At 38.6% G+C, this 21,905-nt stretch overlaps 2 protein-coding genes across 3 annotated transcripts; both read left to right on the top strand.

Moving 5' to 3' along the window:
- Positions 1-957: 957 nt before the first annotated feature.
- Positions 958-2,991, top strand: LOC131028776 (putative E3 ubiquitin-protein ligase XBAT31). Of its 2 annotated transcripts, none has more exons than XM_057959127.2 (2): positions 958-1,726; positions 2,358-2,991. In XM_057959127.2, exons 1-2 carry the CDS (start codon positions 1,453-1,455, stop codon positions 2,375-2,377), a joined length of 294 nt encoding a protein of 97 aa, XP_057815110.1. In that variant the 5' UTR covers positions 958-1,452; the 3' UTR covers positions 2,378-2,991. The 2 variants fall into 2 exon arrangements, with proteins under 2 accessions (XP_057815110.1, XP_057815109.1); XM_057959126.2 differs by having other exon boundaries at positions 2,308-2,990.
- On the top strand, positions 2,499-20,756 carry LOC131028782 (ankyrin repeat-containing protein ITN1-like). Its single transcript, XM_057959130.2, has 3 exons — positions 2,499-2,524; positions 2,650-2,776; positions 20,028-20,756. Exons 1-3 carry the CDS (start codon positions 2,499-2,501, stop codon positions 20,754-20,756), a joined length of 882 nt encoding a protein of 293 aa, XP_057815113.1.
- Positions 20,757-21,905: the final 1,149 nt, after the last annotated feature.

The raw sequence follows: 21,905 nt of genomic DNA, 5'->3' as shown, positions 1-21,905 counted from the left end.
ATACCTTTGAAGGCAAATACCCTGCACATCGTTGTGAGAGCTTGTTCAACACAAAATCTCATACAAGAGATGAGAAGATGTTCAGGTCATTGCCACACAACTCAACTTATTCAGCGGGATGAAGAAAACTATGTTAGGTACAAGAAGAATGCCACAATGCCACCCTTATATGTAAATGCACAAGCATCCAAAGATCTTTAGAAAAAACTAAAGAAGACATGAATTTGATGGAAAAGTAAATTACCACATCAAATAGAAAATGAGATATCCCATAAATGAGGTTGGATGGTCTAATTAAAGAAGACATGAATTTGATGGAAAAGTAAATTACCACATCAAATAGGAAATGAGATATCCCATAAATGAAGTTGGATGGTCTAATTATTGGTGGGGTATGTCCAAGACAAAGCAAACGTAGGGCGAGCCCTAAATAAATTTGATACAAGATTAAACTACCATTTCTAATTATAAACGCCACAAAATCTTGCAAATATATAAACTTACACATTCAATTACAGATATGACATACTTTTTAAGTAAAAATTTTGAATAAATTTAATAAAAAGTTAAGCCCAAAACAATACCCCTCGATCTTCAGATCTGTACTGAAGGCCACCAGCAAAGAAATATATTAAAGCTATTAAAGAAGTCTATGTCAAATCAATTTTTACTGGCAAGCATTTCCACAATCTTCACATGTATAATAAAGGCCAGACCGCAGCTATTCTGGTTCCAAAACAGACCTTTCGTACAGCATGATAGCGACGTATTAGTCAATCACAGCTGTTTATTACAAAATCGACGGTGTGAAGCACACGACTAGTGTTAACCAATTTGTACTGCCATTCTGAAACCAGAATAGACGCGTCCCTAAAGGCCACCTGCAAAGAGATATATTAGAACTATAAAGAAGCCTACATCAGGTCCATTTTTACTGTCAGCCATTGGACTGTGGAATCTAGTTTTCTAAACCACATTTCTGAGTTGAACAGTAAAACACAAATGTCAGTCCTACTTTGTGTTGAACAGTCAAACTCAAATGTCAGTCCTACTTAATTCTACAGAAATTTATCTATCACATTCTCAACATCGGGCCCTCACAAATAGAAAACGAAAATAATGTGGCGTATACAGAATATGCCTAAGAGTAGCCGAAAATTTCTGCACTAAGTTACTGTGGCTTTAAGGCCAAAGTGGGTAATGATTTACATATTTACAGTTAAATTGCAAAGACAGAGAAGACTCAGATGCGCCCTAGACCAAGATGAATCGTGCGGTTTATACTGCTGTCAAAAATGGCGACCTTGATGCTATTTTAAAAATTTGCACGGGCAAAACCCTCGACAACTGAAGGAACTTACTTTTGAAGGCAATACTGTCCTGCACATCGCTGCGAGGGAAGGCCATTCGAAGCTGGTTAAATGGATTCTTCAAAATGTGAAAGCTTGTCGTATGTTTGGAACTCGCAATGCCGATCGCAATACGCCGCTGCACGAAGCTGCTAAGCGGGGAAATGCTGAGATAATTACTACTCTTCTTCACCACAACAAATGTGCAGCCGCTAAACGCAATCGTTTTGGAGAGTCAGCTCTGTTAATAGCTTCAGAGCACGGTCATGTGGAAGCGGTGAAGCTTTTGGTTAAAACCACACCAGTATATATCATTCTCTGGCCAACGGAGAACCACCAAACTTGCCTTCACATTGCTACTTATGAAGGGCATTCAGGTAACCCTTACCTTCAAATCTATTCTGGGATTCCCCCTTTTTGATGTATTTTATGCAATCCTGATACCACTCTTTCTTTTGAGTGTAGAGTACCCTAGCTTTATTAGACATGGTACATTTGTTCACATTATGTTTCTCCTTGTAATGGTTGTAACATGTCACTCTAGCTTTATTTCTACTCTTGAAACTGTGTTATGAGAGAGCATTCTATATGCTGTTATTACAGCAGTATGTCTGGTTTAATGGTAGTATAGTTGATTTAATCATTAATCTGTCAATCGTAGATTCTAGAGTTGTTTTAAAATAGTGGCTCGAACAAATGGTATTTTGTAGTCATTATATAATTATCTTAAAATTTTTTTAAAATTTTTTAGTTTCAATTTGTACCAAGTGTTTTTGGGGCCGGTCTAAATTTTTTTTTTGAAGTTTGGAAGTCTTCTTTTTTACATGTCAAGCATCCTTCCTAACCTCAATAACTATGATCTTAACTTTATTGACTTTAATCTTTCCTTTCCCCTTTTTTATCTTTGTTTGCTGGCCTGTATTTTCCATCTATTGATTTTAATATTAATCTGTTGCAGAGATGGTAGAGTTGATACTTGAGTAGCCTAATTTCTGCAACATTTTGCAGCTCATTATGATTATTCCTGATATTCACGGTGCCATTCCATTGCATTCTGCTGTTCATGGGGGGAATGCAAATATTTTGAGTCTCATTGCAAACAAAAGTCTAAGTTGGAGATTTTGTATGAATTGGTTTGACAAGGGATTAATGACAAAGAAGGATAAGTTTGGAAGGTGTGCAGTACATTTAGCAGCAATCAAGGGTGATCAAGAGATAATGGATAAATTGCTGTCAGAAATACCATATTGTACCGAAATTCGTAGTAGAGACCTTAAAACTGCTCTACACTTTGCTGTAGAACGATAGTGAAGAAGCTGCTCCCTCGAGACAAGATAGAAGAAATGGCAGAACTAGTGAGATATGACCGAGACATCTCTGAAAATACAGTGCTACACTTGGCTATCATCAATGGAGGGGATCCAGAGGTTGGGAATTATATATATTTAGATTTTTTTCCTTTTCAACCATTATGAATTCGATATTTTTATTTTCTAATGACCTAGACATTTCTAAGAACACATTGTTACACTTGACTAGCAGCTTCTTGGAGTCTAATCCCAACTATTCCCATTACTCTCCTCCGTAATTTTTTTCCCTCTCCCGCTATCTTCTATCCTCTTCATATCTTTCATTTGTGTAAGCATTTAATTCAGCAGCTTCTTTCATCCCATCCTCCCTCCATTTTCGTGAAGGCAAGAGGCAGGGGACTGAAACAGAGACTTTAAGAACAAATAAAAGCAAATACTAATAGAGATAAAGCCAAAGATTGAACCAAAAACTGATGTTTATATCTCCCTATTCTTTAAAAAAATATACTGATGCTCTGCAAAAAGGATTAGAAAATCTGTTTGATGGCAACACACACAAGAGCACAAGAAACAAACGTTAGTGTTAGCAACAAAAGATTATCCTAAACAGGCATATCAAGAGAGATATTAAGCATGAAATAGAAAGCATATAAACATAAAATGAAATAGCTAATCAAGATGCTCATAGTTGCTCCTCCCTTGTTCCTCTCCTCTCCAAGTCCCAAATGTGTGTAGCTCTCAGCAGCTTTTTGCACTATGGATGCTTATGGAGGATTGAGATTTAATACTAAGCTTCAAATATGAAATGAAAAGCTAAATACTATGCTAGAGTAGATAGTGATGCTATGAAAAAGCTCTATGCTAATGCCAGTATAACAACAATACTCTAAAATGCTTCTCTTTTTTGCTTGAGGAGAAGGGTTCTATTTATAGAAGAAATAGGGAAATGAAGGGTTAAGATTGAGCAATCTTAACAAGGGTTAGGATTGAAAGTTGGGGATCCATGTGCACAATTGGCACCAATAAAATGGTGACAAGTTTCAACATAGGATTGGGTTGAGAGAAGAGGTTGGAGGCATTAAAGGCCTGAGAAGACCTCATGGTTATCTAGAAGGTAAGGGTCAAGTCTAAATTAAGATTACCCACCGGATTAAGAGTTAATCCAAGGATAAACCTTTGTGCAAATGTTTAAGAGATAATCATGGTCAAAGCATTAAAGGCTTGATGAGACCTTTGGGTTGGGTAGAGGTTGAGTCAAAACAAATGTTTTAACCATGTAGGAGGGTTTGAGGTAACCATTAATGGTTATTGGAGACTTTGGCGATTAAGTGGTTGAAGGTTGAAAGCCTTCAATGGTTATCAAAGACTTTGAGCCATTTAGTGGTTGAAGGTTGGAAGCTTTCAAAGGTTATCCAAGACTTTGAGACATTTAGTGGTTGAAGGTTGAAAGCCTTTAATGGTTATCAAAGACTTTGAGGGTTTGATTTGTTGAACACACAAAGCATTAATTGCTTTTCAAAGACTTTGGAGTCTTTGAGAAGTGACTCCAATTTGCTTAGGAATGTGACAATATTTAGGGGATGGATTAGGCTAATTAGGAAGGGTTTAGAAGAATCTAGAAGGGGTTTAGGCATACAAGTGGATTTTGTAGGAAAATGCAAGTGGGAGAAATTTTGGTATTTTCAATTAAAATAAAATCATTTATTTCAATTAAATGGTGTAATTTGCATTTGGATAAATATTCAAATAAATATTAATTTATTTAAATGAGAAAAATGAAGATAAAGCATTAAAATGCTTGAAGACTTTGAGGGAAACCATTAAAGGCTTGAAGACTTTAAGGAAAACCATTAAAGTCTTAAGAAGATTATAGAACGAAGCCATCAAGTTTGAAGACTTTAAAGCCATCAAGTTTGAATACTTTAAGGGAAACCATTAAAGGTTTCAAGTGGGTGAGGATAAAGGTGATTTTAAATAAATGATTTATTTATTTAAAATAATTGTGCAACTTGTATTTGTAGGAAAATGCAAGTGGGTGGAGGATAAAGGTGATTTTAAATAAATGATTTATTTATTTAAATGTGAGAGGTGGGATTTTGGGGGTTTTAAATAAATATTAATTTATTTAAATGTGAGAGAAGATTTAATTAAATAAATATGATTTATTTATTTAATTAATGGTCTGAATTTGGTTAAGTGAATTAAATCAAATAAATTGAATAATTTATTTAATTAATAGGAGAATAGGGTTAAGATGAATTAATTAAATATTAATTTAATTAATTATTAATTGATGGTTAAATAATCAAATAAATACTAAGTATTCATTTAATTAAGTGGACAGATTTATGTGACTACATTTGCCCCTCTTTGAGACGGTGCAGTTTATCGCGTCGTTTCAAAGAAAGAAAAATAGGTGTGAAGAAATTCCCCATAAAATGTAAATTTAATGGGTGGTATGCCCCCTCGAGAGATGGGCCGAATGTTTTTTTGTTTTTTTTTAAAAAATCGGGCGATCTCTCGAAAAAGAATGAAAAGTGGAGGGGTGGTAGAATAGAAGAAATTAGAACTAATGATGAAAGAATGGGAGAAAATGGAGTGAATATGAAGAAACAACAAGCCAGCGAGTACCCTGAGGTCATGCAAGAGATACATAGCAGATGTAGTGTGAGGTTTGGATTGATGCTATACAATTGATCAAAATTGTTTGGACAATCTGGTGCAATCGGTTTAATTGCCCCGGTCAAGTCAAAGCGTGACAGTTGATGTCAGTTGGTCGCTTGGACATGATAAAGTCTGAGTAAGTGAATCAAAGTGACCTGATGTGACTTAGACAATTGATGTAATTGCCCGATGAAGTCAAGGTATATGAAGCAAAATACTCATTGAGACGTAGACAATTGATGTAATTGTCCGTTGGATTGTGTTTGATTGGTTGATCAATTGATAGTGTGTGCATGTGATGGATGGTTGTGGGGAATCATGGCAGCCCCGTTGAGACTAGGTCATTATGATAAATGCCTGATGTAGTCTAGGATTACCATAATCGATTACCTGTTGAGACCCGAAGATACTTGATCAGAGTATCTGTTGATAGTCTAGGTGTGTGGGAGTCGATGTATCTGTGTAGATAGAGTAACTGGCTTAATTTTGTGGATGAGTGAGGATGGGAAGCGATGAAGGGATTAGGATGATGTTGATGATCAAGATAGGGAGGGTGAGGGGGGATTTGATGTTAGATAGAAGATATGGAGGACTAGGATCGAGTCCTATGGAAGAAGATGAGTAAAATAGAGTATGCATTATTATGACTACGTATGCATGATATGTAGCTATTATGAATGTATGGATGGGTGGAATGCAACGAAATGCAATATATACAAATGAGATGGAATGACGATCCATGGTGCTTTATTTTTCATCATTGAGCTTTAAAATGTTGTAAGAAAATACAAGCAACTTGACATAAAGATTCAAGATGACCAGAGTATTTCTTACATGGATTTTGATATAGCAAGTTAATACAAGCAACTTGATATAATGGATCAAGTTGACCTGAGTATTGCTTGCGGAACAGATAAGGATTATCTCCTTTCATGCATGACTTGGAACGTCCTCCTTGATCTTAGGCTGATCATATCCTGAGACAAGTGCATACCGTAATAAGAGATAAAACCTTTATCCAAATTGGATGAGGAGGAACCAAAGAATGAGCATTGTACCTGCAAACAAACAGTATATACATAAAGAATAAAAGAATATGGATCCTTGGTAATGGTTCATGCTCATATGGTCGAGGTATACGCTGTAGTCAGCAAGCCGTAGTGATCTATGATTGCATTTGGCATAAGATCACATAGCCTAGTGAACTTCCCACGTAGACACCATTAGTACATGCCCCAGAACTTCATCGGAAATAATGCGCAAATGATACAAAACAATGCTGAAAGATCCCGATATAGATAAACGAACGATTGTACTCACAAATCAACCAAGTATTTGATAGCTTAACATAATTTTCTTGTCAAAGAAAACGTCATCTTGTCTTTGTTTTGGTAAGGAAGGATGCATCCTTGTTTAAAGACAGGTTTGGATTTGTTAATGTCGATTGTGTGGTTTGATTGGTAAATGGTCATTGTGTGAGTATTTTGTCAATGTTTATTTTGTATCTGATCGGATAAATATGTACAAGGTGTTGCCATGTTTTTGTGTGATTTTTGATGGGTTTTCCGATGTTTTTTGGATTTTGTGAAACAATTTTGAATGTTTTTGGTATTTTGAGAGTCATTTTTTTAATGTTTTTGATATTTTCTGATGATTGCCTGAATGAAGAGCGTAATGAATCATATGAGACAATGTAGAATCCACTTCCTTCACAAGGGTAAGGGTATTGCCCCCAGTTTGTAGACCTGACTATGAAAAGGTGGGATGCTAGACGCATGGAGTATTTTCTTAATTGCAGATCAAATAACAAGCCATGGTTTGGATGGATGGATGTATGTGTGCATGAATGTGATCGCAATGAGCCTGAAAGATACTGGAGCCATTGCCTTTACGAGTGGCGCCTGTTTGCCAGGTTTTCACCATCGCACTTACCCAAGGTGCCACCGGAGTGGTTGTTCACCGTTTGGATGCATGATTTTTTTCTTTACTTTTGTGAATGTTTTTGTATTTTCTTCAGGACATTTTCTGAATGTTTTTGGTATTTTCTGATGTGCAGTGGAGCCTGATGCTCTATACACCTTAGGTATAAAACCTTTTGAGGTGCATGCTGTTGATTGGATCTGCAAGCGGTTCTCCTTCTGATGTAGCCAACTGATATGCCCCGGACCCGAATACAGCAGTGACAACATATGGGCCGAGCCAATTTGATTCAAACTTGCCTTGATGTTCTCTATTTGGTTGGTTGCGAGGATTTTTGCGAAGAACAAGATCACCTACCTCAAATGTACGAGATCTAACTCGGTGATTGTAGCTTTTACTCATGCGCTGCTGATAGGCTTTGAGGTGATTGTATGCAGCTTGTCGCTTCTCATCTAGTAACTCTAAGTCCTGAAGACGAGATACTCTGTATGCTTCATCATCGATGAGATTGTGCAATGAAACTCGTAAGGATGGTATCTCGACCTCAATAGGTAAGATAGCTTCAGCACCATAGACCAATGAATAAGGAGTTGCACCTGTAGGGGTCCGAATGCTAGTTCGATATGCCCATAGCGCTGGATTCAATTGAACATGCCAATCACGGCCGGCATCATTGACTGTCTTCTTTAGGATCCTCAATATGTTTTTATTGGATGCTTCGGCCTGACCATTGCCTTGTGGGTAATAGGGAGTGGAAAAGCGGTGTTGGATATGAAATTTCTCACAAAGTTCACGGACATCCTGATTTTTAAAAGGAAGACCGTTATCTGTGACGATGGACATGGGTACACCATACCGGCAGATGATGTAGTTGAGGATGAATGAGGCGATCTGCTTGCCGGTGACTTGGGTAAGTGGAACAGCTTCGATCCACTTGGTGAAATATTCGGTGGCGGTAATAATGAATTTATGGCCATTGGATGAAGATGGATGGATTTTACCCACAAGGTCAAGGCCCCATTGACAAAAAGGCCATGGTGTTGTGATTGGTTGTAGTTCCTGTGCTGGTGCATGTATCAGGTCGCCATGAACTTGACATTTCTTGCATTTCCTGACAAAGTAGTAGGAATCCTTTTCCATAGATGGCCAATAGTATCCAGCTCGCATGAGTTTCTTGGCTAGTGATGGACCACTTGAGTGAGTCCCGCAAATTCCTTCATGTACCTCTTCCAAAGCCTTTGTTATCTCATCTTGTTCCAGACATCAAAGGAGAGTACCATCAAGACTACGTCGGTATAGGGTTTCGGCAATAATGGTATATCGAGCAGTTTGGCGAATGAAGGTTTTTCGTTGGTTATTCGATTGGTTGGGAGGAGGGGTATGATCGCGAAGATAGGTGTAGAACTCACCATACCATGGGGATTTAGAACCGACAAGGCGACATATCATTTCGGATTCGGGGATATCATAAGCGGGAATCCAAAGCTGTTCTACCAAGAACTCGTAGCGTGTTGAATTCTGTGGAAGATCTAGGAGAGATGCGATAGTAGCCATAGCGTCAGCAGCTCGATTCTGATCTCTTGGTATCTGCTCAAAAGTCATAGTAGTAAATGATGTCTTTAGAGTGTCCACCATTTGCTTATATGGCATGAGTTTATCATCTTTGGTCTGATATTCATCTGTTGCTTGTCGAATGACCAGTTGCGAGTCGCCATATACTTGTAGTTCTTGTAATTTCCATTGTATGGCTAATCTGAGTCCTGTGATCAAAGCCTCATACTCTGCTATGTTGTTTGTGCATGGAAATGTGAGCCTGTAAGACTTCGGGATGCTATCACCTTGAGGTGTGATAAACAGAATGCCTGCCCCCGAGCCATGCCTAGTGTATGAACCATCAAAATATAGTTTCCATGGCTGTGCTTCTGTGATCATGAATATCTCTTCATCTGGAAAATTGGAAATGAGAGGATGATCGCCTATGAGTGGTGCATCGGCCAACTGATCTGCAATAACTTGCCCTTTGATAGCCTTACGGTCCACATACTCAATATCAAATTCACTTAGAATCATCACCCATTTGGCTAAGCGACCTGTCAATGCTGCTTTGCTGAGTAAATACTTGAGTGGATCAATTTTTGCGATGAGTTGTACCTTGTGTGTTAACAGATAGTGCCGCAATTTAGTGGCTGCCAGGATTACTGCTAGGCAAGCTCGTTCAATAGGTGTGTAATTGAGTTCATAGCCAACCAATGTGCGAGAGATGTAGTAAACAGCACACTCTTTACCTTCTTCATTATGTTGTGCCAGTAGCACACCTAGTGCTGTACTTGTTGCTGAGATATAAAGTAACAACGGTCTACTTGGATCTGGTGGCGTCAACAAGGGTGGATTCATGAGATAGTCTTTAAGTGCCTGAAATGCTTGCTGGCATCTGTCATCCCATTGGAAGCGTATGTTCTTGTGTAGCAGGTGTGTGAATGGGTGACACTTATCAGCCAATTGTGCAATGAATCTGCGGATGGATTGAAGCCGTCCTTGTAGTGTTCTTAGCTGACTGATATTCTTTGGAGGTGGCATGTCCATGATTGCCTTAACCTTTGCTGGATCGACCTCAATGCCTTTGCTTGAGACAATGTATCCTAGAAGCTTCCCGGAGGTCACTCCGAAGACACATTTCTTTGGGTTGAGTCGAACATGGTATTGTTCCAGTCTATCAAAGATTTGATCTAAGATATGGAGATGTCCTTCTCTTGTGAGTGATTTTGCTAGTAAATCATCCACATAATCTTCCATCATAGTATGCATCATGTCATGGAAGATGGTGGTCATTGCTCTTTGATAGGTCGCTCCTGCATTCTTTAGACCAAAAGGCATTACATTCCAGCAATATGTGCCCCATGGACATGTGAAAGCTGTCTTATGTTGATCTTCTGGTGCGATCTTTATTTGATTATATCCTGAAAATCCATCCATGAGTGAAAGCATCGCATGTCCTGCTGTTAGATCCACTATGATGTCAATATTTGGTAGGGGAAAGTCATCCTTAGGACATGCCTTATTTAGATCTCTGAAGTCAGTACAAATGCGGATGCCCCCTTTTGGTTTGCCGACAGGCACAATATTGGAGATCCATTCTGCATAATCAATTGGTCTAATGAAACCAACATCCAGGAGTTTCTTGAGTTCTGTTTTGACTAGCACGGCAATCTGAGGATGCATCTTACGAAGCTTCTGCTTGATAGGTTTGGCTCCTTTTGCTACTGTGAGATGATGCATGACTAAATCAGGATCAAGCCCAGGCATGTCTGCATATGACCATGCAAAGTTGATCTGACGCTTCTGGAAGAACTCTATAAATTTAGGCTGTTCCTCTGGAGTGAGAAGGGATGCCAGATGTATAATATGAGGATTTTCAGGAGTCCCCACATTGTATTCTTTGGTTTCCTCGATAAGAATCGTTGATCGTTCCTGTTGTGTACTAGCAGGGAGGATGTCAAACCCTTCATCCTCAGGCGCCTCAGAGAGGTTTTCACCATTGGATACGCTCTTTCTTTTTACTTTTGTCGGATCAAATAGTGCCACAGTGTGGTTTTCACTGGAAGATCCATGTTTTATTGTTATATTTTTGCAGCTGAAGGGTTTGGCATCCGCCCCGAAGTATGCTGCGCTATTAAGTTCAATGGTGAATCCAGCTTTGTGATCCCCGCTTGGTAGATTATCCCTTAATTCCAAAAAGTCAATGATAGCCTCATCGTTCTGGAAGAGGTCAAGACATGGGGGATTTGGTTGGTTCCATTCAATGAGTTCAGGGTGGATAATGGGCATTACTTCATCGATTAAGTTAAGTGCGGGAGATGTATCAGTGAGGGTTAAGACAGTGTGGTGAAGGTCGTTGATGGTACTCTCCCTGTCAGAATCAGGCGTAGGATGAGACATAGGGTCTGTGGAAGATGTTTCCAGCTCAGGTACCCAAGTGGTCTTTATCTGTGCTTCTCCGTAAACAGGGATGTCTTTGCGGGGTGGAGGTGGTGATGTGTCTTCCTCATCTGAAGTGTTAAGTTGCACTGAATCGAATTCCCACTCATGTGAGTCGGTCTCTGAATCACTCTCCAGCATCCGATTGCTATACCATACTGGGATGTCTTTGGAGTTAAACACGGCAGGTGTGATTGGTTTATGTATCCTTGTAGTGATCGGTGCTGCAGGAATTGTGATGGGGTTTAATGGATTTGTCACTGGAAGTATTGGTAATGGTGACTCAGTGGCTTCTGCTAGAACTACTGGTGCCATAGATGCTGCTGCGGGTTCCAATATAGTTGCTGCTACAAATGGTGTTGCTGATAGGATTACTGGTTCGTTTGATGGGATGAGTGACATTGGTGATGGTGGATTTTTGAGCCTTGAGGGGGCACTGGGGATAGTTCTTGATGGTGCTTTGATTATGAAAGGTATCCTCTTTGCAGTAGGTGGGCAAAATGGTTTGCTGGGTTTTCCTTTGAATCTGAGTTTAGGAAGGATCTCTTTTTCAAAGCCAAGGCCTGTATTACCTTTGGGCTTGAATTCTGGTAGTAGAGGTTCGTGTCGTCCTTGTTTGCAGTATCCCAAAGCACTCTGACCATCATATCCCATTCTTTGCATAATGAGGAGGCCTTTGCCATATTGTTCCGTAGGAAGTGTAACTTGCGGTTTGTCAGTGGTGATGGGATCTTTATAGATCCAGTCCGCTAGGTCCTCATCTTGTGTTTCTTCCTCTTGACTCTTTCCAAGGATGAAAGGCGTTAAGGCACATGCTGGCATGATTAGTGGTTGCTGGAGCAACTGCTGTGGTTTACCATGTGTTCTAGGAGAAGTGGGCATTTGTCCCACACAAAAGAGCTGACTTAAGTTGTATTCTCCAGGACCTTCCTCTGCGACTTTCATCTTAAGCTTTTCTTGCTTGGGTATAGGAGTGTTTGAACTGGCAAGAGAGGCGGGATTTACATATGATGTGGAGGAAATGGCTTCCCTATTATTAGGAACAGTAATCTCTGGTTGATGGCTGATATTATGGCAAAATGCAAAGGGATTTGCATCGCCCAGGATTGTGATCTCTACACCGTTATGTGGGAACTTGATACATTGATGGTAGGTAGATGGAACGGCTTGCATGGCATGTATCCAAGGTCTCCCTAATAATAGATTATATGGCAGAGGAAGGTCCAGAACCTGACAGATGATGTGCTTTACCACAGGGCCTACTCGGATTGGTAGTACCACAGCTCCTTTGGATGAACGCTCTGCATCATCATAGGCCTTGATGGTGATCTTCTTGCAAGGATCCACTGATTCTACTGCATAGCCCAATGCTGTGACCAACTGTAGTGTGCAAATGTTTAGGCCTGCTCCATTATCAATCAAGACTCGCTTGATCCTGTGTTGGTTGACAAAGCCTTCAATGTGGAGTGAGGCGTTATGAGGTTGCTGGAAGGAAGAGTTATCACTTTCGAAAAAAGTGAGACAAGGTGATGACTTTAGACTTCCAACCATGGCTTGAAATTGGTCCGTGTTCAGGTTTGCAGGGACTGACGCCTCTTGGAGTGCTTGATCCAAGATTGTTTTATGAGAGGGTGACAGACGCAAAAGCTCCAAGATGGATATAAGCGCAGGGGTTTTGTCTAATTGTTCCACAAGATTGTACTGCTTTGGGATGGAGGTGGTGCCTTGTGGAGCTGCCTTGATGGTAACTTTGCCACGACGCGTAACAACATTGCAATTTGCGGTGGGATTTTTGAAGGTTATAGTTGCAATTTGTTCACTGGCATCATATAGGTGATTTACAGTGTAGTTATACGCAGCCTGCGTATAGTCAGTGGTATCGGTGCCTCGCCTGGAAGTGGAAGGACCCCTTTGATCTTGTGATGGAAGTGGATTCTTGAACATCAGGTGATCATTATTTGTCGTTTTTGGATCATGTCCTTCAATCTCAATTTCTCCTCGATCAATAAGATCTTGAATGAGATCTTTCAATCGGTGACAATTACTTGTCTTGTGTCCTCTTCCTTGATGGAACTCACAGTGTTCAGTATCTTTCCACCATGCTGGTTTGACTTGAGGCTCATAGTTTGATAGCTTAGGTAGAGTGACCAAATTTTGAGAGAGGAGTTGTCGCAACACTGTTTCAATGGGTTCCCCTAAGGGAGTGTAAGTGCGTTTTTGTTTTTGTGGACGAGGTCTTGGTTCATCTTGAGATGTGATGCGACCTTGATTAGGAGGACCATGTGTATTATTTTGAGGTGGAGGATTTTGTCCTGCAAACTGAACCATAGGTTGTGCATTTTGGACAGTCCTGGCATCCACAACTCCATCATTGACGATATTCTTATTCTTGTTCCAGAAGTTCGGTTTATCGCTATTGAAGCGCGGGCGAGGAGCATCTTTTGGTTCATTAAAGATTTTGATGAGTCCTTTTTTGATGAGTGCCCTTTCACATTTTATACCCTTGGTGATCATATCGTTAAAAGAGTCTGTGTCTTTGACATCCAGGTGAAATTCCATTTCTTCGTTTAAGTTGGAAATGAAAATTTCCACTAGTTCTTGTTCAGGTAACTGAAGAGAACGTCTGCTAGACATTTGGCGCCATCGTTGCAGGAATACTGAGAATAATTCACCTGGTTTTTGTTTGGTGTTGCATAGATCAGCCATGGTGATGTCGCGTTCAATATTATAAGAGTAATGAGATAGGAACTTCTGGATGAGTTCCTCAAATGTTCTAATGCCACCTGGAAGTCGGGAAAACCATGATGTGGTTGTTCCTCCCAAGCTTTGGGGAAAAAGGCGCATTAGGTATGTGTCCTCATAAGCCACTTCAAGACAAGCGGAATGAAATTCTCGGACATGATCACGGGGATCCCCCTTTCCTCTATATTTTTCAAATTTGGGTGTTTCGAACCCGCGTGGAAAGGGTGGCATTTAAAGATTCCTATCAAAAGGATAGGGACAGATGTCGTTAAGTGAGAATTGATTGGTCTTAACACCACTATGAAGTTGTTGGGCGAGATTCTCGACTTGTTGCCGCAACATCTCTATTTCATTTGGAGGAGGAGGTGGTGGGTTACCTCGAGGAATGTTATATCTGATGTGATTTCTACCCCTTTCCTCCTCATGGCGACTTTGTCTTTCTGATGCTTGTCTTAATTGGGCAAGATCAAAGTCCGAGGGGAGTTTGGCTCCTTCTTGAGCGAGTTTTAAGAAGTGAGCATCCGCATTGCTCCTTAATATTTCATCAAATAATCTGTTGAAGTGAGGGTTATGCTGAGCCCTTTCGATTGTTGAAGGAGTGGGAGTACTTGGGTTTTCATCAGTTACAGTTCCTCCAAGTGCTTCTTGAAATTCATTGAGGTTGTCTTCTTCTTCCTCAATTTCTATTTCTCGTTGCCTTGATCGCGATCGGGTTTGAGCCATTTTGTTTGTAAGTTTGTGTTGAAGTTGATTGAAGATGATGATGAGTTATTGATGAAAGATTGATGATTGGTGATTTGTATTGTATGGGGATCTCTAGCACTTTAAGGTAGATGTAACCGAAATTCCTTCTTTGAATTGCTTGTTTGTTTTGAGGAGTTTGGATGTGATAAGGTGTAGAGAAATCTGAGATGTGTTACAGATTTTGACTACCTAGCAATGAGAGGATTCACTCATGAACTAGTTTTAACCTGCGTAGATGTGTCTCTTAGGATGAGCTTATCCTAGATGTAGAAAAAATCTAAAAGTGATGTGATGTGTTTGATTTCAAGCAATATCTAAAAGAGAACTTGGGACAAGAACCTCTTAATGTTTTGAGAGTTTTGGGATGAATTGATGATGGAAAAATGATGTATGAATGAGATGATGGATGTTTTGTTTTCAACTTCAATAAAAACTTTGTGTTACAAATGGAACAAACTCTACTTCTTCCCTTTCAGGCGTTGGTGGCACTTCTCGAGCTGTGTTGTAGGTGATACAGATGTTTGGGAAGAAGTTGGGATTAATCTTTCCTCCTTGATTTTTGTGATAACTCAGAGCTCTATATTGCATAAAAGCTCTGCGGTTCAATGATTCGGAATCAAACTCGTTTGTTTTACCTTGAAGATAGAGACGCATGCGATGTAGAAAGACTCTATGTGAGACAAAGATTTGTCTATTGAGATAGAAGAATTTCCTCCTTTTGATCAAAGCCTTTGAGCTTAATGGTCTTCTTTTCAAGGTAATATTCTGATGACACTTCTTCTTTCGCAAGATGTGAAGAATGGTCATAAATTTTTGACTCTTTGTTTGTTTGCACTTTGTTTTTGGTATTTTTGGTTGTGTTGACAAATGTTGGATGAATACTTTGTTTTTGGGATTGATTTTCTGATTTTTCTTTGACAAGAAAACAAAGCAAGCACACAAACACAAGATTGTAGCCTCAAAGGCACAAATGAGTATGGGTCTAGATCAACCCAATTCTTGGACTTGTTTTTGACCCTTCCTTTAGATGTATTTTAAGGTGTATTTCCAAAGCCTGAAGTCGGCTCAATTTGCTCTAGGTCTGTAAAACGAACACACTTCAAACACTCTTTATCCCTATGGTCAAATGGCCAGTTGTGATAAATTTAGCCCACATCTTGATATTTCTTCGACTTTGGTACTACATACCTTATGAATCCCGTCGTGGCAGGTAAGGATGTGATATACTAAGTCTTGCACGAGCATAACAAATAGATGATCCCTATGATGGGGGAGTCACCACTTTTATCAAGCCACAAGTGACTTTTCAAAAAGCTATGTTTCTACTCAAGGAAATATGTATGGTGAGTATCTTGGAAGCAAAACCATCTATGCTCTTGCACTAAATTATATCTCAAATATCCTCAATCAATAGAACAGGTGGGCTACTACTTAAAGGTGTTTAGTCATGTTCGATGTTTTTGGACATAAGTTCATTCTGCAGTGACTCACTTAAGAGCCTTGTAACTGGTGGTGGGGCCCATTTGTCCTTTCGGCCAGTTACACTGTAGGAACAGCTATACCCAAGGCTACAGCTTTCGCTCTCACCTGATTTCTATAGCGGCTCGAAGGATTTACCGCTCGAGGTCGTTCCCAAGAGTATCGATCCCTTGGCAGGCCTCTCTTAAAAAGATAAAATTTGAGTGTTACTAACACTTTTCTCTTGCACCTAGGACCACGAGAGCCAAGGGAGAGGATAGTGTGTGTTAGAGGTAGGACCACTCGACCAACTCTTTGCACAAGTGTGCCAAGCACGAAAAACACTTGTTCTTTTTAATCTATCATTGCAATGTGATCTAACTATTTGGAGATGTTGCTCCAACAATCATGGTGTTCTTTTTAATTTTCAAAGGCAATTGTTTGAGTAAACTAGAATTTGAAAATCCTGGTCAACTTAATGAAAAACACGTTTGCATGAAGTAAAATTGCTTTGAAAATGAGACAAGTTGATTGTGAATTTTATTTGCACCAAAAATGGAAGTGTGGATTGTGAGTTTTATCTTGATGCAAGAAATAAAATTTGCCTTGTTGATTTTAAGCACCAAAACGAAGTTTGTTTCCTAACTTGCAAAAAAAATAAAGTTGTTTTTGTATAAGTTTGTGGTTCTTTTTACCTTTGAACAATGAAATTCTTTTTAAGAGCCCCAAACAAATGTGTGATTCTTTTTTAAAAGCCCAAATTTGAAATGTGAAGTTAATTTTAAACCAAAATAAAAAGTGAATTCATTTTTAAAACCAACTTCAAAAAAACAAGTTAGTAAAAAATATAAATCTACTTTTTAATCTAATTTAAATCTGCACAAAAGAGAAAAATAGTTAGTAAAATCCGCCTATTTGGTGGGCTTCTACAGGCCTAATTTTTTTTTTAAAAATTTTTTACAAGGTGATTTGTACAACGTTTTGTTACAATAGCGCTAGTCTGCGTTTGAACAGAGGCACTATTTAACACAAACGCACTAAAAGAAAGGGAAAGACAGAGAAGGGAAAAGCACTGAAACAGAGTGAATAGCGCCAAAATAATGTCAAACGCACCAAAACAGTGTCAAAAGCACAACCTGTGTGACATTTTCAACATTCAAACATGTTATTGGTTAAAAAAAAAGTTGATCTTTTTGGTGTTTGGATTCACGTCGGGTTCACCAAATGATGCTCTGCAAAAAGGATTAGAAAATCTGTTTGATGGCAACACACACAAGAGCACAAGAAACAAACGTTAGTGTTAGCAACAAAAGATTATCCTAAATAGGCATATCAAGAGAGATATTAAGCATGAAATAGAAAGCATATAAACATAAAATGAAATAGCTAATCAAGATGCTCATAGTTGCTCCTCCCTTGTTCCTCTCCTCTCCAAGTCCCAAATGAGTGTAGCTCTCAGCAGCTTTTTGCACTATGGATGCTTATGGAGGATTGAGATTTAATACTAAGCTTCAAATATGAAATAAAAAGCTAAATACTATGCTAGAGTAGATAGTGATGCTATGAAAAAGCTCTATGCTAATGCCAGTATAACAACAATACTCTAAAATGCTTCTCTTTTTTGCTTGAGGAGAAGGGTTCTATTTATAGAAGAAATAGGGAAATGAAGGGTTAAGATTGAGCAATCTTAACAAGGGTTAGGATTGAAAGTTGGGGATCCATGTGCACAATTGGCACCAATAAAATGGTGACAAGTTTCAACATAGGATTGGGTTGAGAGAAGAGGTTGGAGGCATTAAAGGCCTGAGAAGACCTCATGGTTATCTAGAAGGTAAGGGTCAAGTCTAAATTAAGATTACCCACCGGATTAAGAGTTAATCCAAGGATAAACCTTTGTGCAAATGTTTAAGAGATAATCATGGTCAAAGCATTAAAGGCTTGATGAGACCTTTGGGTTGGGTAGAGGTTGAGTCAAAACAAATGTTTTAACCATGTAGGAGGGTTTGAGGTAACCATTAATGGTTATTGGAGACTTTGGGGATTAAGTGGTTGAAGGTTGAAAGCCTTCAATGGTTATCAAAGACTTTGAGCCATTTAGTGGTTGAAGGTTGGAAGCTTTCAAAGGTTATCCAAGACTTTGAGACATTTAGTGGTTGAAGGTTGAAAGCCTTTAATGGTTATCAAAGACTTTGAGGGTTTGATTTGTTGAACACACAAAGCATTAATTGCTTTTCAAAGACTTTGGAGTCTTTGAGAAGTGACTCCAATTTGCTTAGGAATGTGACAATATTTAGGGGATGGATTAGGCTAATTAGGAAGGGTTTAGAAGAATCTAGAAGGGGTTTAGGCATACAAGTGGATTTTGTAGGAAAATGCAAGTGGGAGAAATTTTGGTATTTTCAATTAAAATAAAATCATTTATTTCAATTAAATGGTGTAATTTGCATTTGGATAAATATTCAAATAAATATTAATTTATTTAAATGAGAAAAATGAAGATAAAGCATTAAAATGCTTGAAGACTTTGAGGGAAACCATTAAAGGCTTGAAGACTTTAAGGAAAACCATTAAAGTCTTAAGAAGATTATAGAAGGAAGCCATCAAGTTTGAAGACTTTAAAGCCATCAAGTTTGAATACTTTAAGGGAAACCATTAAAGGTTTCAAGTGGGTGAGGATAAAGGTGATTTTAAATAAATGATTTATTTATTTAAAATAATTGTGCAACTTGTATTTGTAGGAAAATGCAAGTGGGTGGAGGATAAAGGTGATTTTAAATAAATGATTTATTTATTTAAATATGAGAGGTGGGATTTTGGGGGTTTTAAATAAATATTAATTTATTTAAATGTGAGAGAAGATTTAATTAAATAAATATGATTTATTTATTTAATTAATGGTCTGAATTTGGTTAAGTGAATTAAATCAAATAAATTGAATAATTTATTTAATTAATAGGAGAATAGGGTTAAGATGAATTAATTAAATATTAATTTAATTAATTATTAATTGATGGTTAAATAATCAAATAAATACTAAGTATTCATTTAATTAAGTGGACAGATTTATGTGACTACATGATAAACTGCACCGTCTCAAAGAGGGGCAAATGTAGTCACATAAATCTGTCCACTTAATTAAATGAATACTTAGTATTTATTTAATTAAGTGGATAGATTTATGTGACTACACATACAATAGTTTAAATTAATGCTATTAGATTTTCACAATCCATGTGATTGATATGAGCTGCTTCTGGATTCGATTGTGAGTGTTTTTTTATCAACATTTCGGATCACACTCATGATCTCTTTGGAGTGTGATTCGAAACGTTGATAAAAAAACACTCACATAATCGAATCCAGAAGCAGCTCATATCAATACAATAGTCTGCTTCATATCACAGAGCTGCTGCTCATTTTAGTGCTCAGAAAATTAAGAACAAATCCCTATTTTTCCAAGGTGTGGCATAATATGTTTTTCCCCTTTTCCACTGTTATGAATTTGAATAGTCTTCTTCTTCTTGTTTTTGAATTCAATTGTGTGTTTTTTTTGCATCAATATTTTCGAATTCTGATTACATTCTGTTATCCATCATCAGGATTTTAGATAGTTCAAAGAGTAAAAAATGATCTAAAATGTTTATGAAAAAAATACAGAATCAAATCCAGAAACAACAAGAACTATTATAGATTGTGGAAAACTAATAAGACTTGAAAATTTTACTTACATTTTTCTTTTTAATTTGAGATATAAAATTAATAAGAAAAGGACAACATTTTCATAGACAACATTCTGGTAATGGGTATATTTATGTTATTTTTTTATTAAAACACTTAAGATGAATATTCCTTGTTTATTGTGCAGCTTGTAGAATATCTTTTACGATTTTCAAATGTGAATGCCATCAATAATGGAGGACTTAGAGCAACTGACATAGCTGCTCCTTCAGCATTTAAAAATGAATCCCATTTTAACAAGATCACAGCGATTTTCGAGGAGGCCAGAGGATCTCGAAGTTTAATAGGAAATTCCAGACCTTTGAATTCAATGGGGTTCAAACAAGAGAGCACTATATTTGAAAAAATCATGGATGTGGACACGTTGGTGGCATCACTCATTGCCACCATCACATTTGCAGCCATTTTTACTGTACCAGGAGGAATTGATGATAAGGATAGTGAAACTGACCATCCACATACTGGAGTTGCTCAAATGGTATTTAAAACCCTTTTTCAAGTGTTCTTGTTCTCTGATAGCCTTGCCATGTTTTCCTCGCTCTCAGTTGTTATTGCCTGGTTATTTCGAGAACGGTTAGAAACAAAGCTTTTTGCAGATCATTCATTATTGGCCAAGTTATCAGTTTTAAGCTTGGGGACTTCCATAATCTGTACTGGACTTGCATTCTTGAATGCAACCATCCTAATCACAGTACCCCGTAATTCTAAAGAAATGAAAGATCATCATGAATATGAATTGTTGTTATGGGGTGAGATATTCACAGCTTTTTTGGCACCAGCACTTTCGCTCATTACGCTGTCAATTTTGTGGACTATTGAGTATAATTTCAAAGCTACAGTGGAAATCCAAGCCTGACTTAGGATGCAACTCAAAGAAACCCTCATCTATATAATCCTGCCTCTTGCTGTTGTATTGGGAATTATTTTTTTTGATCGGTAAAGGCAGAGCCAGATTATATTAAAAATATATAGAATTTACAGAACCATAGTTTTTAGCAGAGTTCAAAAAGATGCATCCAAATTCCTTCTACTAGAAAAGAAGGAATACAAGCAAGCATTCCATATGAAAGTCTGAGGAAACCCTTTAAAACAAGAACTTAAAGTCTAAATGGCAGAAGCTTACTGCCCTATTAACAGAGATTATAATGAAGTAATCAAAAAACCGCTCGAGAGACATAATCAAAAAACATAAGGTAGCTAGAGGGGCCTAGCTTGCATTTTCCTTTTGAGCTTCAGATGACAGATGCTCCTTCCTCACGCATCCACAGTCTCTGCTCGGTGGGCGACCTCTACCACGGCCATTTCCAGACCCGTGACGACCCCTGCAAGCACGACCCCTGCGAGCCTATTCCAAATGAGGGTTTTCATCTTCTGGCTTCGGAGGCAGAATTCCATTGAGTCTAGCAAACTGAATAAGGTCCTCCTCCCTTCCCAGGTCATCTGAGTTCTCTCCCAGAAATCGCCATTTGAGGTAGCCAAGACCAAAACCTGCAAAAACTCTATGTCTATCCAGGTCTTTCACTTTCAGGTCAAGTAGGAAGGGATAATAATTAATTAATTCTCCATGAGCGTTGAAGAGGATTCTATCCCTTGGCCGAGGGGCCCCAAAGTCATGAATTGCTTTGTTTAGAATTTCTTGGAGCTCTTGAGTGACCTCCTCAGGGAAAAGCTTCTTGGTGAGGGACCAAACTGTCTGCTTGGCGAGTTTTAGGTCTAGCAGGGAGGCAACGAACCTTGAGGAAATGCTGGTGTTGTCCTGAGGATATTCATCTCTGTTCAGGTGTCCGCTGCCCAAGATCATCTTCATCGCCAAAATGAGGGGGAAGTCCGAGAAGAGGAGGAGGCGCTTGAGCCTTAAGTCTGTAATTTTCCTGAAAGAGACTTGACACGTTGACACCGAGAGAGAGATTGGAGTGTCTGCTCCAAAACAGCAAGTGGGTCTGGGATACACACTCATGATGAAACCAAAAGGGGGCTTGGACGCCATAGATTGCAATGCAGGCTG

This window comes from Cryptomeria japonica, chromosome 5 (genome assembly GCF_030272615.1).
Source record: "Cryptomeria japonica chromosome 5, Sugi_1.0, whole genome shotgun sequence".
NCBI classification, from domain to species: domain Eukaryota; kingdom Viridiplantae; phylum Streptophyta; class Pinopsida; order Cupressales; family Cupressaceae; genus Cryptomeria; species Cryptomeria japonica.
The sequence above is the reverse complement of the archived record's forward strand: the minus strand, read 5'-3'. Positions and strand labels throughout refer to the sequence as shown.